General features: G+C 37.3%; 2 protein-coding genes across 3 annotated transcripts; one reads left to right on the top strand and one right to left on the bottom strand.

Annotated features, from left to right (window-relative positions):
* Positions 1 to 10,118: 10,118 nt before the first annotated feature.
* On the bottom strand, positions 10,119 to 11,874 carry LOC124459187. 2 transcript variants are annotated; one of them, XM_047008706.1, is made up of 3 exons: positions 11,681 to 11,874; positions 10,486 to 10,656; positions 10,119 to 10,230 (listed from the first exon to the last, which is right to left on the bottom strand). In XM_047008706.1, exons 1-3 carry the CDS (start codon positions 11,852 to 11,854, stop codon positions 10,174 to 10,176), a joined length of 402 nt encoding a protein of 133 aa, XP_046864662.1. In that variant the 5' UTR covers positions 11,855 to 11,874; the 3' UTR covers positions 10,119 to 10,173. The 2 variants fall into 2 exon arrangements, with proteins under 2 accessions (XP_046864662.1, XP_046864663.1); XM_047008707.1 differs by having other exon boundaries at positions 10,119 to 10,247.
* A 97-nt stretch (positions 11,875 to 11,971) lies between these two features.
* LOC124459190 lies at positions 11,972 to 12,644 on the top strand. The gene is made up of 2 exons (XM_047008711.1): positions 11,972 to 12,099; positions 12,223 to 12,644. Exons 1-2 carry the CDS (start codon positions 11,979 to 11,981, stop codon positions 12,528 to 12,530), a joined length of 429 nt encoding a protein of 142 aa, XP_046864667.1. The 5' UTR covers positions 11,972 to 11,978; the 3' UTR covers positions 12,531 to 12,644.
* Positions 12,645 to 17,332: the final 4,688 nt, after the last annotated feature.

Below are 17,332 nucleotides of genomic sequence, written 5' to 3' on the forward strand. Positions count from 1 at the left end.
CAAAACACCTCGGTAGTGCCTCCTTAACATTTCATGAAAGCGCTCTTTATTGTTCGGCTGGCGTACGGATCGAAGTTTTGTCATGAATTGTGTCGTGAATGCAAAACTACGCAATCCAAACTTTTCCGTATTTTTTGTTAGCAATAGAAGGTAACAATTTATAACCTCATCATTGAGCCATCCAGGGTTGGAAAGAACATATGTATCGTTTGAAAAACCCTTTTCCAAAGGTTCAAGAGTTTTGATATCTTTTCCCAGAAGATTGTATCCGTGTGTTTTAAATGAAGCAACACGTTCATTTCTTACATTGAGATCACAAAGTGAGTGAAATACCTTGCACATTTTCTTATATTTTTGTGCAATTGACGGAGGCAAACTATCGACCTTTGATTGGACATCTCTACTATTCGTTTGTGCGGTTGGCGCACTTGTGCTATGAACAGAGCCCACAAAATTTGGTGAGCTTGTACTTCGGGGCAGTGGCGTAGCTAGGAAAAATAGTCACTCCCGCCAATCCATCTCGCGCCGGAGGCGCGACTCCACTAGGGGGGTCCGGGGGCATGCTACCCCGGAAAATTTTGAAATCCAGAGCCTTGGAAACAGCATTTCCTGCGATTTCGAGGGCGAATTATTTGTTGTACAATAATTTATAAAAACCCATTTTTGTTAGCTGCATTCTTAATGTGGCAATCGTTGAAACTGCAACTAGTTAAAAAGGTACTAAAGGTGGCTCAGAGAAACGTTACGCAGGAGACAATTGTCCCCTAAAACATAATTTACTCATCACTGCCCCTGCATAAACAGAAGAAATTTGTATTAGCACAAAAAATAATATAGTATACGACACTTCTAAAGTGCATAGAGAGAGATTTTTCTTAGCATTCTACTTGTTAGTTTAAACTTGTTTAGATTGGGGCAAGTAGACAGGGATGGCTTTATTCTTTAAAGTTATGCTTAATTTTCTCAATGAAGTACCATGTATTATACGAACAAATATCAAAACACATACTATACTCATCATTTATAAAGAAAGGCCAGCCTCCTGGGTTTTTCTACAAATTTTCAACCACCTCGTTATGCAACACCTCTGATTCCTCTTTCTTTTCAATGATATCTTTGTGAATAGATATTCTACACAAAGAGCTAAGCCGACCTTGACCCATTCTATTTCTTAAATAGCTTTTACCCTTTTAAGCAAGAAAACGACCTCTCTACTGAAGCACTTGCCACTGCCAACACACCATTCAATTTTAACAAATTTACCACTTGACCTAAACTCGACTGGAGATTAAATTTGAAGATGTATTTAAGAACCTCATTACTGCACTCTTTGTGAAAGTCCTTGTCGTTGTAAATGAAGGAAAGTTGACTCTCCAAAGTTTGGATGTCAAAAGAGGACTATACTTATCTTTGAGAAGATTGATCTTCTCCTGTGGAACTATGCCCTTCCATGTAGTAAATAGTTTAGGATTTACAAGGTCTAAAAACTCGAACTGATTAATATCTTGAAATCGTTCACTTAACATGCCTTTAATGGAATCAATAATCTCAAAATAAAGCTGTTTGTAATTGTATCTACTATCTGCTCTGGTTGCTGGTGGGCCTACTTTTTCTAGTGCAGTTTGGTAAAACTCAGTGAAAGCTTGATCTGTGCGAAGTGACACAATAAACTGCTTGAAATTGTCAATCTTGCTTATGCCATAGTTAAAATGGGTTTCCTATTTTGAAGAATGGAATACAAAATTGTGGACTGTTCTAAAATCCTGTAAAAAACACACACTAGAAAACAAAAGAGAAAGCTATCAAGATAATGCAGTAAGCCACTTATTTTACTTAATGACTCATCATCCCACCCAGCTGGTTGTTCAAGTACCCCTCAAAAATATCTAAAAGTTTTCATAGTTTTGTGCAATACATTGATTAATCTAGAGCGATAATACCATCTTGTTTCACCAGGGCAGGAAACTCAAGGTTGTTAGATGAGAGAAAAGCTTTTCTTTTGGGGCATTGCTTGTAAATGTGCTGAATGTAGCTATATTAATAAAAAGATTTTAACAGGAGAAATTGATGAGGCTGACTGGCATAGGACCAGGTTCAATCTATGAGCTGCACAATGAACAAAATGAGCAAAAGGATACTCTTGTCGAACCAATGCTTGAACACCATTGATATGGCCAGACATGACAGAAGCACCATCATATGTTTGTAAAACCAGTTTTTCTTTATATTAGAATACTCACCAAGTTTATCTTTGACAACTTGTGATATTGCTGTGGCATTTCTGTTCATACTTACATCCACAAATCCTAATTGCCTCTCCATAATTTCACTTGCTTTGTCAAACCGAGCAATAACACTTAGCTGCTCTTTGGTGGAGACATCAGATGCTTCATCAACCTGAATACTCATAAATGTGCAATCATTTATTTCCTTTCTGATTTCATCTTCAATAATTGAATCAAGACAGCTGATAAGATCATTTTGAATTTCTGGGGAGACTCCAGTAAATCTTCTGTCACCAACTATATCAGATTCTGCTAGTCTACTGTGCAGTCGACGCTCAAATACAGAATCAAACTTAGCAAAACATTCGAGCAACTCTCTATAATTACCTTTGTTCAAGCTACCTTCGGACTCATTGTGACCTCTAAATGGCAACTCTTGCTTTGACAAATACAGCACGGCCTCAGTAACAGTTTTTAAAATTTCTTGATTTTGTCTTACCTCCTCATTGTGACGCTGAATCTCATTTCTTCTAGCGAGAGACATAAGACAATCAATTCGTTCACTAGCTCCATACGTTTTCCATGTCTTAAATGCAGTCAAATGCGATTTAGATTTTTCATGCTTCTTAGCATCAGACATAATACTCCGCATATCGTTGTAGCCATTCTTAGTCCACGATGGCGATGTTTTTGGGAAAACATTAGACATGGCCAACAAAACACTTTCTGCAAGGTTGTACTGCCACACAGCCAGTCCTTCGCCTCATACCAATCTCTGAAATGCTCTTCCTTTATTTTGGATAGTTAAATCAGGAGTAGGCCGTTCATGAACGATAACATTCTGTTCGACCGACGATCGAGCAGAGAACGGTTTAGCTAATAAGCTATTTACTAAATCAACATCAGTTGAGCAAATCGCAGTCGCACTTGAAGCCATTGTGTCATACACAAATACAAAATAGCAATTTGAGAGTAAACACAATGGAAAATTAATACCGACAATGACACGTAATTTGATAATCACTAATCGCTGTACTCGTATTAAAAGGTCGAATAATTACAACCTCCGCCAATTTAAAATAGCGGGAGTTCGACTATAAAACAGCAGATTTGAGCATGCGTCAAGTCCCTTAGCCAACCAGAATTCAAAACTTCTTATATAGAATTATATTGTATGTTCCGCCCTCTGAAGATGGGCGGAATACGTGGAGAATCGCGCGAGTATGCAATGTGCGAGAAAAGGCGGTTGCTAGGTTACATAACAAATCTTGAGATTTTGCTGTATTACGATTACGAACCACCTAATAAAAGCGTAAATATGAACGAATAAAACATAATATTACAAATTGTTCGTGAAATAATGTATATCTTATGTCCAAATAGAATATTTATTATTTTTTTGGGAAATTTCTACTCCCGCCGGGCGGGAGTAGCGGGACCGCTAGCTACGCCACTGCTTCGGGGTATGTCCTCATTGTCACTATCATCGCTGAGTTGGGTTGACGACTGTCGTTCGTCTCCATAACCTTTGTCACTAAAATTTTCAGCGGAGTAAAAGGCTATGTACGCATAAGTTGACACCTTTTGCTTCCACTTTTGTGATATATCAGAGACGAATGTATCGTCGACCTCATAAACTCTTCCATCTTTGAATATTACAGCTGTGTAATGGCCAACGTCAATACCTGAGCCGTAATGCAATGCACATGAGGATAATTTATAAGTGGCCGATGCACCATCATTCTGCAATGTTAATTTTAATGGCAGTGGAACTCTCTGACAACTCTTCGTAACTCCTGACCCATTTGAAACAAATCTTTTGAAACCAAGGCATAAAATTTTAGGCAGTGTTTTGAGTTCACCTATGCGAACGTGATTCGTCCTCACACTGCATGTGCTACAGTGTGTAAATACAGAATCGATTAAACTCTCTTCGATTTTTTCTGTTAAGGTTTTGTTGCCATTGTCAACGGAAGCAAAAAGCGTCATGAAGGTTTCCTCATCATGCAACCGAGTTTTTCCACATACATCACAAATTCTTCTATATTTGTACGTTCCTCTAAAGGAGCCTGCGTCACAATGTTCATGCAAAACTATAAAACTCTCGTGAATATCGTGTTGTTGGCCACTCGCATAACCAAAATACTTATTAAAATGTCGTGCAGCTGTTGTGGATACAAAGGTTTGTCATTCGTGTTTTTTAATATTCGCAAGGTTTTATTCAGTACTTTCACTACAGTTGGATTACATTTTGTCGTTGTTTCGGGGTATTCAACTTTTAATGCATGCAAACATTGCAGAAGACTGTTCAACCAGCAATCGTTACCCTTATTGATTAAACCTCTTGTTAATTCTTTTCTTAGCAAAGACACGTGCATCTTGTGCGACGTACCAATGGATTTGCTGGATTTCGTACGCTCGCTGTCTTTACTTTGTTTGTTTTCGTCAACATACTTGTATCCTTGAAGCGGAACTTGTCCTCTGCCGACATATCTAGCCATAATTTAGCTGCCTCTTTCGTTAAAAACGCGTTAGGGCGATTTTTAGAAGCTCTCTTTTTCTTACTACCTTTATGAAAAAAATTTAAGAATGATGACGGTGGACGTCTACTCTGTGTACATTTATTGATTTCTGGAGTTTCGCTTAACGGAATTGCCGGTGACTGCTGGAATTGTCCAACTTTAGCATTAGTTTTTGGTGTCGATGGAGTCTTTTTCCCCCATGTTTCACTGACTTGTGAATAATCATCAACTTCATCATCTGAAGTGTCATCTGAACTTACGATAGTATTGCTTTCGCTTCTTTTTGTATTTTCTTTTATATCGATTTCTTGTGCAGATGTTTTGTCCGATGTTTGCGTCTGAAAATTTTTCCAAGAATTGTTTGGACGTCTTTGTTTTCTGGTAGGTTTATTAGCAGTTAGTCTATCCGAGAAATCTGTCATTCGTCGCCTAATTCTGTCATAATTTTCCAAAACAAATGCATCAGGACGCAGTCTTCTTTTGTTTGGAAAATCTTCTTGTTTTAAGTTTCGCATGACACCTTCCACATAGCCCTCTGTTTTTGAGTTTTCTGATTTAAATGAAAGGTACGGATAGTCGTGTAATGTTTCGTAAACTGGATCGTTCTCCTCTATGTATCGGTCTAATGAACCTAAAAGTACACCAGACCACAAAGGCATCTCACAAAGATAAGATTCTATGAATGCAAAAAATTCTGGTGCGTAGCATCTATTATTTGCCTTGCTATGTTTTGCATCTTCCATCGCTCTTTCTTTGACATTTCGTAGCAAGCTATCGTAATGATTTTTGAATGGATTTTGACTTGTATTTCTGTCTGTTTCAGTAAGATCGGCATCATCATCGCCTGCATTTGAAAAGACTCCATGCACTTCAACATGTTCAAGGATTTGTTCTCGTTCCTCCATTGCATGGATCAATTTCCATAAGGTGCTGAACGCGTTTTGGACTTCATCATTTTGAGTCTTATGAAGCAGGCAAATTGCAACAGGTAGAAGAATATGATCAAATTCTTCTTGGGTTCTAGAGTTTACCAACAGCGACACACAATACATGTTAAAGCGATACCACACCTCGTTTGTCGTACTGACTTTGATACGCATAATTGATTTCAAACGCCTATGAATTATGTTCATGAAATGACTGCAACCAACATGTAAAACCATAAATGCAAAATCTTCGTTTGATGCCATCCTCTGCACAATCCTGAATGCTCGAAGTAAAACTGAGCAAGGGTTTCTCCGTTGAACTCTTTCAGAGCAGCCAATATCAACGCCTTTGAGTAATCTGTATTTAACTGACGAGGTATTCGAACGTTTCCTTTGAAAACGTTTGCCTCATCTCGACGAAACCTCTCAATAAAGGAACGTATGCTGGGAGCACTGTGATCATTTGTTATCATTTCGGCAATCGGCACTGATGGATTTCCTTTCTTTGGGTGTCGAACAATAATTGCATAATAAAGTACTCTTTTGCCCATGAAATCTTGCACAATCGTTCCGGTTGCGTCCATGTATGCAATATCTTTCATGCATAAGTAATGCCAAAGACGCACCTGATCTTCATTCCACATATATACCCAAAGTGGACAAAATGAAATTGCTTGAACAAATCCTTCAATCTGTTTGGGAGGCATCTCGCGCTGTTTTCTCGCTGAATTAAATCATCCATAGCCATCTTCAAGGAAGTCATGACGTCTTTGTCCAGCTGAGTTTGTTGTCTTCCTTCACTGGCTATTTTTCTCACAGTATCTGGAATTTTACCACATTCATTTCTATTTCCAGCTGCCTTTGCATTTACCGATATTCCCTATTTCTTGGTACACTTTTGAAGGTTGGCCAGGTCCTTTGTGAAATTGATTTGCCAGTTGCTTACGTTTGTCACTCTTTATGAACCTAGACTGGCGCTCTCCAGCAGCGTGTTTCACAGATCCGTCATAAGTTACGGTAACTTTCTTGGGAAGAAAGTCTTTGCGAAAGATTTGCAATACAAACTTGCAAGAACAATCTGCAAAGATGCAGTGACCTGTAGCATTAAACACAATCGGCGTATTTCTTTTCCTCGAATTTTCCTTAGCGATGAAATGCCTTTCGAATTGGAAGGTGCAGTAGGCGTTGGATTTTTCATGTGATCCATCATGATATCCGTCCATGGGCACCGAAGAGTGTTTGGTTTTCCGTGGTAGGTCTGATCCTTGACCACTCTGCTTCACTCAAAAAAAATGTTGCAGACCTACAAACATCGGCTATAAAGAATGTATTTGGTCGTGGCAAATATGGGCAGTCCATCATTCTCTGGAAAGTTTCGTGCTCATCGGAGCAATAGTTTGATGTGTTGCAATTATTGTTTGGGGTAATATTAGCATATGTTTTGCCAACGTTCTTTTCCTTGGAAGACATCTCGTACGATTCAACATCGCTGAATGGTGAAGATGTTGCATTAGCACAGACATTATCCATATTATCTTCATCTTCTGATATTTTCATCGGCTCCCATCCCTCGCTAGAATCACTTTCACAAGTAGAAGGTCTTTTATCAACATTGTCAAGTTTTGCAAAAAATGCTGAGGGAGATGATACTTTTTTATCATTACAATCATCGCGCCACTTGCTTGAGAAGTCAGTCAGTTGTACTTTTCCTCTTCCTTATAATCATAGGAATGACATTTTGAAATTCGTCAGAGTGATAAATGACTTTCTCAATCGACGGACTACTTTCCATGCTGTAAGATACACGATCTGAAATACATATGTTTTCATCAATGCACGGTGAAGAAGGATGTAAAAGTACATTACATTCTCTGTTATCGACCACGTCTTCCATTTCTCCATGTGACTCCAGGACACCCTCCTCGTGAATATCATTTGTGCCAAAAACGTGCATTGGATCATTGTCATCAGTTTCTTTGTCTGAAAGTGACAGCAGTTCTTGTGGACGGTATTTATTGCGGGATTTTTTGCTAGCACAACTAGGACAGATATAAGATTTGCCGTCTATACAATTACTGTATTTTTCGAGTTGTTTCTTTGTTTTAAGATGAGGTAAACCAACGCATTCTGGATGATAAAACTCCAGACAACCTTCTTTCTTTTCATCGCACAAAATATAGATTCCAACATCTTCTTTTGACAGAGACACCATAGTTTTGGTTGTTCCTTTCTGGAGTATGGGCTTTCGGTATGCATCTTCTACGTTTTATGCATTTGTTTTCTTTATTGGATTGTGCTAAGGTTTTGACCACATTGTTGGTGTGTCTGCTTGAAACTTCTTTTTGAATCTTGTTTAATGGAAGATGCATCTCCATGTTCACTTTCTTTAGTGTAATGAATATCTCCAGTTAAATGCTTCTGGGTAGTGACCATGTCGAATTCCTCGCTAGCCTCATCACTGTCAGTCGCTGATTGGCCAAAATCATAATGGTCGTTTCCTGCGCATTCACCACTATGAGTGTTAAATGGTCGGGACTCTAAAAATGGCAAAAACTCGCGACCCGACGACGGGTGATGCGCATTATCATTATATTTATTGTCATGGCTAGCTAACAGATCTTCAGCATTTGATAACTAAAAAATGCAAACAAGTGTATTATATTAAATTGAGTGCATCAGAAGAAACACTGATTTAATTTGAAGTATGGTCTGGATTAGAACAAAGCAAATAGTACCATCATTATTAATACTGTAATAAACTATTTCAAGATATTAATAATTAAATATGCTTAAAATAAAAAAAGGCGATATTAATGATTACAACAATATTGAAATATTTACAATTCAACCATTACGTTATGTCTAAAGATCTAAAAATCAAAAATTTATATAAAGATTTATATTTGGGCACCTAAAATGGTTAGAATATTCTCTGAACACATGAGCAACCGATTTTAACTTGCATGAACCTTATATTTGTAGACTCACCTGCCACCGCCACCCCCCTCCTCACATTACAGCAAGGATATGCGACATCTATTCGACGTAAATATTCTCTTTTATTTTAAAGGCTATAAGCATGCGTCCTATCTATACAGAATGTGAGACTTCCAAGATTATGCGTTTTCAAATCCCTGTCACATTCTACAAAAAAGGTGTGAGGTTCCTAATGACCTTCCCCTCCTCCCCCCACCATACCCCCAACAGGAATGCTGGAAGCGCCGCCAAGAAGAACAAAGAAAAGAAATAGTTAACGCAGTTGATAAATGTGCTACAATACAATGTCTCCATAATCAATGTTCACTGACGTTACGCTCAAAAGATGAATTGACTAAAATTGATTGGACATAAATAGCCAAATATGTAAATAATATGCCAAAAAAACAACGTTTCTTGGACATTTAGACATTTCAGATTAAAAATGAAGTTGAAAAATACGATTGCCGTCAGTCCCAGATTTATGGAAATGCATTACCCAAATCAAAACTTTTTGCATAAATCATTCCCGATAGAGTGTACATTATCAATGTATTTATTTGCATATAGCCACTTAAATACCTTAATTAAAAATTGAATTATTACATAATTTAGTGCAAGTGAGGCATATGTTGCCTATGGTATGGATACACGCAAATTTTTATGGAGCTAATCCCTCAAAAATAGTGCAATAGCCTTAAAAACAAAGTTAAGCGATGCACACATGTGGGTCCGATAACTATCTAAACTATTCTGCATTTACAAGACGCCCTTCATTACATTGCATGTCACGTGACTGTGCTTATTGAGAAAAGTGAAGTCCAAAAGATCGTGCATCGAAAACCATTTTTGCTGTGAATACTTTATCCTCAAAAACTCTTTTAAAACAATTTTCTGAACTGTACATATTCCACCCAACCGATAATTCAAAACGCTTGTAACTTTTGCGTTTTACATAAATAGGTTAGCGATATTTTCGACGATGTAACTTTTATTTCGTCTTTAAGTGAGGATTAACGCTTCATATAATGCAACTATATATCGATGAATTATGCAAGGTCTTTGTTGTACTGATAACATCACGAAGTACAAAATGCTATAAATTTTCCATCGCAATCCACTGAGCGAGCGACGTATCAAATACAGCAAAAATACAACAATCTTAATAACTCAAATGACAAATTGCATTTTAATTTAAGTTCGCAGAAAATTTTTGGGCTTGCTTTCGCTTTGAATAATTCTCAAGCACAAACATCGGTTATCAATCAGCGCATGCGCAGAAGATATCACAAATATTCAAACGGTCATTACGTTTTGAAAAATAATTAATTCGTAATCTTTACACAAACAACCAATCAGAAAGTTTAAGATAATTTTCAAACCGCCCAAAATTCATAAACCGTTTACTGTCAAACGAATGATCAATACATGAAATTAAATATCCTTTGCGTACCTCTTTTCGATTCTCGGCTTATATGTGATTGCACAATGACGTACGATTAACCGCTTGTGCGCAAACTGTGGTCAGTTGATTAACCATGTATCCTGTACGTTGTTTGTGGTCAGTAGGTTGACCACGTCCTATACGTAAGCTTTTCCTGTTATTGTGGTTAACATACACATGCATGTATGAGTAAGGCATTTTACTAATTGGTTAACTAATAATATATTTAAATATATAACAATAATAAGTATAATTTACATGATTATGTATTATCATGTACAACCACCGATAGTATAAACATAAATACATATGTATCCCCCGATAGTATACACATATAACACATGTATCCGCCAACAGAAAGAATAAATCAAATGATATCACCTTTCACCAACCTTCAACGCATCACTGGAAAGTAATTGCAAGAGAGGAAAATCTTTTGTGAATGCTTCCATTTTCCTTATCCATGCTTCATAAACTTCATCATGGTCAGGCAAGAGAGATTTTAGATTTTCAGCAGCCAACTGCCATTCGCTCATCTTTTCAAGTACTTTCTTAATGTTTGTCTACAAAATACGAAATACTTTATATGTAGTCAATTGTGATGAAAGTGTGAATATTCAGCATCTTTTTACTCATGTAAGTTGCTAACAAGACACAAACTTAGTTTCTTACAGGGCGATATGCAGCTCAATTTCACATCATAATCATTCATTTCCGACGCCCTCTAGTGCGCAAGACCATGAAAGTTTTAATATTTTAATAATAATATTGTCAGCTGAAAGACAACTTCAAGATAGTAGAGACGTATGATATAGAGAAAACATAGGGATCAGCCATGAAATAGCCCATCCTAAACTAAAGGAAAAACGAATATAAACTTGCCATATGAAGATCTATCTTCTGATTATTCTTTTTTACTTTTTTCAGTCTCTTTATCTTAATTTCATACGATTCATTTCTACGTCATTGTTCATCATACTATATATTCATCTCACGATTGTTTACTTACATAAAATGAAATTAATTAATAAGCCGTTTTTACTTATTAGCAGCTAAAATAGTTAGAAAAGATCAGGGGCCGGTTGCACGAAGCCTGGATAGCGTTATCCATTGGATGAAAAAATTTTTACACTTGTAAAAAAGATGTTTATATTTTTTTAAGACAAAGAAATTTTGTAGTCCTCGAAACAATATTTTATTTCAGTGAATGCACAGTTCAAATCTACCCAGTGGATAGCTATGGTACCTAGTCATTTCTATGTTTTACGGGGGGTCGAAGCGTCAAATTTGTCGGCAAAGTGGGCGTGGTATGGTCTTGGTTTGGACTTAGCATTAAGTGAAAATATACCGATAGATGACCAATTTTTGCCGACAAAACGATGATTGGGTGCATCTCACACCCATGATCCACCATTCGCGACTGCTCTGATATTATGTTCTAACACAGTTACATTTTCAATTCTGTCATGTCCGCATTTGTGTAATTTGGTGACTTCCCTAGAGCGGTTCATATTGTATTACTCATAGGCTAAAAGCGCAATGATATCATTCTCACATCATGCTATGCGCTCAGTCACGGTGCTTTACCTTAAAAAATGGTGTTTGAAGCCAATGTTCGATTTTCTCGCCGCACGCTTCATAATACTTCCACAACTCATAACGTACGTCAACGTTCTTCAATATTTGTAGAAGTTCATCTTTACAAAACTTATTGCCTGAAATCACTTCTCTGTATTCCACGAGTTCGTCCAAATCATTCATATAACCTCTAAATGTTCTCCGAAGCTAAAGCGAAAAAAGTTGAATTTGACTACCGAAGACATGTTCGACAGTTTCAAAATATTCTTAAATGTGAATTCTCTCCCTCTACAATCCAGAGGAAAAGATGGATGGCAGCAAGCTGATAAAAATCATGAAACCTAATTTTTCTCCAATTGGTCACCATCGTAGAGAACCACAAGAAATAATAATGGCTAAATTTATCGCCTTCATCAAGTCCATGGAAGGTGAGTGACAATGTGATCTGTCCCAGATCGAAGCATCTGCTTTTGCAATGGCAGATTTAATAAGTGTCTTTTTCTGTATATTTCTGTGTCATATGATATGTATTACATATTACTATTTAATAGATGGAAGTTTGCTGGGAAACTTACATGATGAAGGAATCCAGTTGACAGAAGAAGAGGAGCACTTTGCTTCTGAAGCCACTTCTAAGCATATTCTTCTATTTGCAACTGGTGCAACCAACGTACCTACTATTGGCTTTGTACCTAAACCAACAATCACATTTGTTCATGATGATAGCAAGATGATACCATCAGCTCAGACCTGTTCCAACTCATTGCATTTGTATGTGAACAAGAAGACACTAGATTGTAGCCTGGCCCATTGCTTGCTGACAGCTTTAATGAATGGAGGAATATTTAGTAAATTGTGAGGAAGAATAACAATGTGTCCCTTGTTTTGGGGATTTAGTTAAACTTTTGCAGAGTTATGTTACAGACATTATTTACAAATGGTGTGCCAAAAAAAAAATTAAAAAAAATTTAAATTCAAAAATTTTTTTTTTCAAAAAATTTAAATTCAGCTTTGGGCAATTCCACGTAAGATATGGTACATTTCCAATGCTCTTCTCCAATGTGTTGGTTGAGACATACCAAGTTCATTTCCAATGGTGCAATAATATTCTTGAATAACATTTTCTTCCATGTACTCATGACAATATTGAGACATATCTTGAAATTGAGCATCAGTCACTTGCTTTGCATAATTTTGTGCACCATTGCATTCAAGGAGAAAGTAAAGTTCATCTGGTCTTCCAGCAACTGTGTCAAACCTTGACTTACGGATGTAGTGGGAGTTCCAATTACGCTTGACGCTTGTTACATCTTCTTGTAATAAATTGGCAAAGCAATACCACAAACATTCCTTGTCTAGATCACTTCATCTATTTAAATGCCCTGTCTCAATCATATCTTTAAAAAAATTCATCCACCAGTTCGAGCGATTTTTTCGTAGAAATGCCCACCAAGATTCAATCCGCTGGTTTGACTGAGAGGAACCATACCAATGAGCATTGATACCTGCCATCTCATCATCCCCACTAGTTCTAAAATAAGCTTGCATTGCTGCCATTATGACATTTTCAGTCCCATTGTCTGTTCTCAACAATGTGGGGCATCCACCATACTTCTTAACAGCATCCAGGAAGTGTTGACTTGTAACAGCAGGATTGTTATTTGTTTTGCATACTTTAAGCCATAAAACTTTTCGGCTATATCCATCTATGCATCCATGCGCTAGGAAGTCATATGGCTTAAGTTTGTCATAGCCATCAACATGCCAAGCATAATTGGAACCTGGGTTGTGGTAAGTTCTTCGCCTAAGGGTTTTGCCCTGCCTTTCCCTCACGCCATCAGGATCCAACTCATTAACAAAAACCCTGATCGTTTCCCTGGGCACTTGGTAACCTTCCCGTTGCAAGGTATGCCACACAGAGCGATAACCAGCTGAAGAACCTGGTGCATCAAGCTCGTGCTGTATTCGTTGTCGAATTAGACTTAAATCATACTCCTTGTTCCTTCGACGAAGACCAAGAGATCTTAGCTTGGTATTAAGTGTTCGTAAGGAGATGTTAATGCCGTGAAACTTGCCAAGGAATTGCATAATCTTCTCGTATGCAAAGCCTTCTCTGAAATAATGCGCGATTAGTTCGTCACACGTATCGTCTCCTCCAGGGATTTGTTCCTCCGCGTTTCGAAAGCCTTGTAAGTGATTTCCGCAAAGTGGGCAATATTGGAATGTGACCTGAATATTTTGACCGCAAAATGGACAATACATTCCTGGTGAAATTCAGCAAAACATTACAAACCAACGCAGATATTTTCGAAAGATTTCTAAGAAATATTCGACATATTGCCGCCCACAGTACAGTGCAAAATTCTGGGTTGCGGTAACTTTGTTTTTGCATTGCGATCAAATTTGTTTTTGCATTGCGATCAAATTTGTTTTTGCATTGCGATCAAATTTGTTTTGCATTGCGATCAAATTTGTTTTGCATTGTTCGTGTTTTGCATCGCAAACAAAATCATTTTGCATTCAGCACATTATTTTTGTATCAAATATATTGTTTTTGAATTTAAGGGAATGTTTGTGCATTGACAAATTAATTTGTGAATTGCAGATACGGGCCACCGTAGTACAGCGATAAGTGATTATCAAATTACGTGTCATTGTCGGTATTAATTTTCCATTGTGTTTACTCTCAAATTGCTATTTTGTATTTGTGTATGACACAATGGCTTCAAGTGCGACTGCGATTTGCTCAACTGATGTTGATTTAGTAAATAGCTTATTAGCTAAACCGTTCTCTGCTCGATCGTCGGTCGAACAGAATGTTATCGTTCATGAACGGCCTACTCCTGATTTAACTATCCAAAATAAGGGAAGAGCATTTCAGAGAGATTGGTATGAGGCGAAGGACTGGCTGTGTGGCAGTACAATCTTGCAGAAAGTGTTTTGTTGGCCGTGTCTAATGTTTTCCCCAAAAACATCGCCATCGTGGACGTTTTGACCATTATGTCTGATGCTAAGAAGCATGAAAAATCTAAATCGCATTTGACTGCATTTAAGACATGGAAAACGTATGGAGCTAGTGAATGAATTGATTGTCTTATGTCCCTCGCTAGAAGAAATGAGATTCAGCGTCACAATGAGGAGGTAAGACAAAATCGAGAAATTTTAAAAACTGTTACTGAGGCCGTGCTGTATTTGTCAAAGCAAGAGTTGCCATTTAGAGGTCACAATGAGTCCGAAGGTAGCTTGAACAAAGGTAATTATAGAGAGTTGCTCGAATGTTTTGCTAAGTTTGATTCTGTATTTGAGCGTCGACTGCACAGTAGACTAGCAGAATCTGATATAGTTGGTGACAGAAGATTTACTGGAGTCTCCCCAGAAATTCAAAATGGTTTTATCAGCTGTCTTGATTCAATTATTGAAGATGAAATCAGAAAGGAAATAAATGATTGCACATTTATGAGTATTCAGGTTGATGAAGTATCTGATGTCTCCACCAAAGAGCAGCTAAGTGTTATTGCTCGGTTTGACAAAGCAAGTGAAATTATGGAGAGGCAATTAGGATTTGTGGATGTAAGTATGAACAGAAATGCCACAGCAATATCACAAGTTGTCAAAGATAAACTTGGTGAGTATTCTAATATAAAAGAAAAACTGGTTTTACAAACATATGATGGTGCTTCTGTCATGTCTGGCCATATCAATGGTGTTCAAGCATTGGTTCGACAAGAGTATCTTTTTGCTCATTTTGTTCATTGTGCAGCTCATAGATTGAACCTGGTCCTATGCCAGCCAGCCTCATCAATTTCTCCTGTTAAAATCTTTTTTATTAATATAGCTACATTCAGCACATTTACAAGCAATGCCCCAAAAAGAAAAGCTTTTCTCACATCTAACAACCTTGAGTTTCCTGCCCTGGTGAAAAAGATGGTATTATCGCTCTAGATTAATCAATGTATTGCACAAAACTATGAAAAACTTTTAGATATTTTTGAGGGGTACTTGAACAACCAGCTGGGTGGGATGATGAGTCATTAAGTAAAATAAGTGGCTTACTGCATTATCTTGATAGCTTTCTCTTTTGTTTTCTAGTGTGTGTTTTTTACAGGATTTTAGAACAGTCCACAATTTTGTATTCCATTCTTCAAAATAGGGAAACCCATTTTAACTATGGCATAAGCAAGATTGACAATTTCAAGCAGTTTATCGTGTCACTTCGCACAGTTTTACCAAACTGCACTAGAAAAAGTAGGCCCACCAGCAACCAGAGCAGATAGTAGATACAATTACAAACAGCTTTATTTTGAGATTATTGATTCCATTAAAGGCATGTTAAGTGAACTATTTCAAGATATTAATCAGTTCGAGTTTTTAGACCTTGTAAATCCTAAACTATTTACTACATGGAAGGGCATATTTCCACAGGAGAAGATCAATCTTCTCAAAGATAAGTATAGTCCTCTTTTTGACATCCAAACTTTGGAGAGTCAACTTTCCTTCATTTACAACGACAAAAACTTTCACAAAGAGTGCAGTAATGAGGTTCTTAAATACATCTTCAAATTTAATCTCCAGTCGAGTTTAGGTCAAGTGGTAAATTGAATGGTGTGGTAAATTGAATGGTGTGTTAGCAGTGGCAAGTGCTTCAGTAGAGAAGTCGTTTTCTTGCTTAAAAAGGGTAAAAAGCTATTTAAGAAATAGAATGGGTCAAGGTCGGCTTAGCTCTTTGTGTAGAATATCTATTCACAAAGATATCATTGAAAAGAAAGAGGAGGAATCAGAGGTGTTGCATAACGAGGTGGTTGAAAAATTTGTAGAAAAACCCAGGAGGCTGGCGTTTCTTTATAAATGATGAGTATAGTATGTGTTTTGATATTTGTTCGTATAATACATGGTACTTCGATGAGAAAATTAAGCATAACTTTAAAGAATAAAGCCATCCCTGTCTACTTGCCCCAATCTAAACAAGTTTAAACTAACAAGTAGAATGCTAAGAAAAATCTCTCTCTATTCACTTTAGAAGAGTCGTATACTATATTATTTTTTGTGCTAATACAAATTTCTTCTGTTTATGCAGGGGCAGTGATGAGTAAATTATGTTTTAGGGGACAATTGTCTCCTGCGTAACGTTTCTCTGAGTCACCTTTAGTACCTTTTTAACTAGTTGCAGTTTCAACGATTGCCCCATTAAGAATGCAGCTAACAAAAATGGGTTTTTATAAATTATTGTACAACAAATAATTCGCCCTCGAAATCGCAGGAAATGCTGTTTCCAAGGCTCTGGATTTCAAAATTTTCCGGGGAGCATGCCCCCGGACCCCCCTAGCGGGGTCGCGCCTCCGGCGCGAGATGGATTGGCGGGAGTGACTATTTTTCCTAGCTACGCCACTGTTCAACGTTAACATGAACCTAACGCCAACGAAAAACAAAGACAGTAAAATCACACAAAAACATAGTACGAATACCAACTACACTGCACAAGGCAAGATCTTTAAACGAAAGCATTCTTCAAGGAGAAAACATACGAAAAAAAGTAAACGACAGCAAAAACCACGTAACACTGTCGCTAGTGATTCTGAACTGAGTTCATTTGTCATGTCGAAACATGTCTATTTTCAAAAAGTTAAATGTGTGTTGGCAATAGTGCTTTTACAAAATTATAGA

Source organism: Xenia sp. Carnegie-2017, unplaced genomic scaffold (assembly GCF_021976095.1).
Source record: "Xenia sp. Carnegie-2017 unplaced genomic scaffold, XeniaSp_v1 HiC_scaffold_7, whole genome shotgun sequence".
In the NCBI taxonomy this organism is placed as follows: domain Eukaryota; kingdom Metazoa; phylum Cnidaria; class Anthozoa; order Malacalcyonacea; family Xeniidae; genus Xenia; species Xenia sp. Carnegie-2017.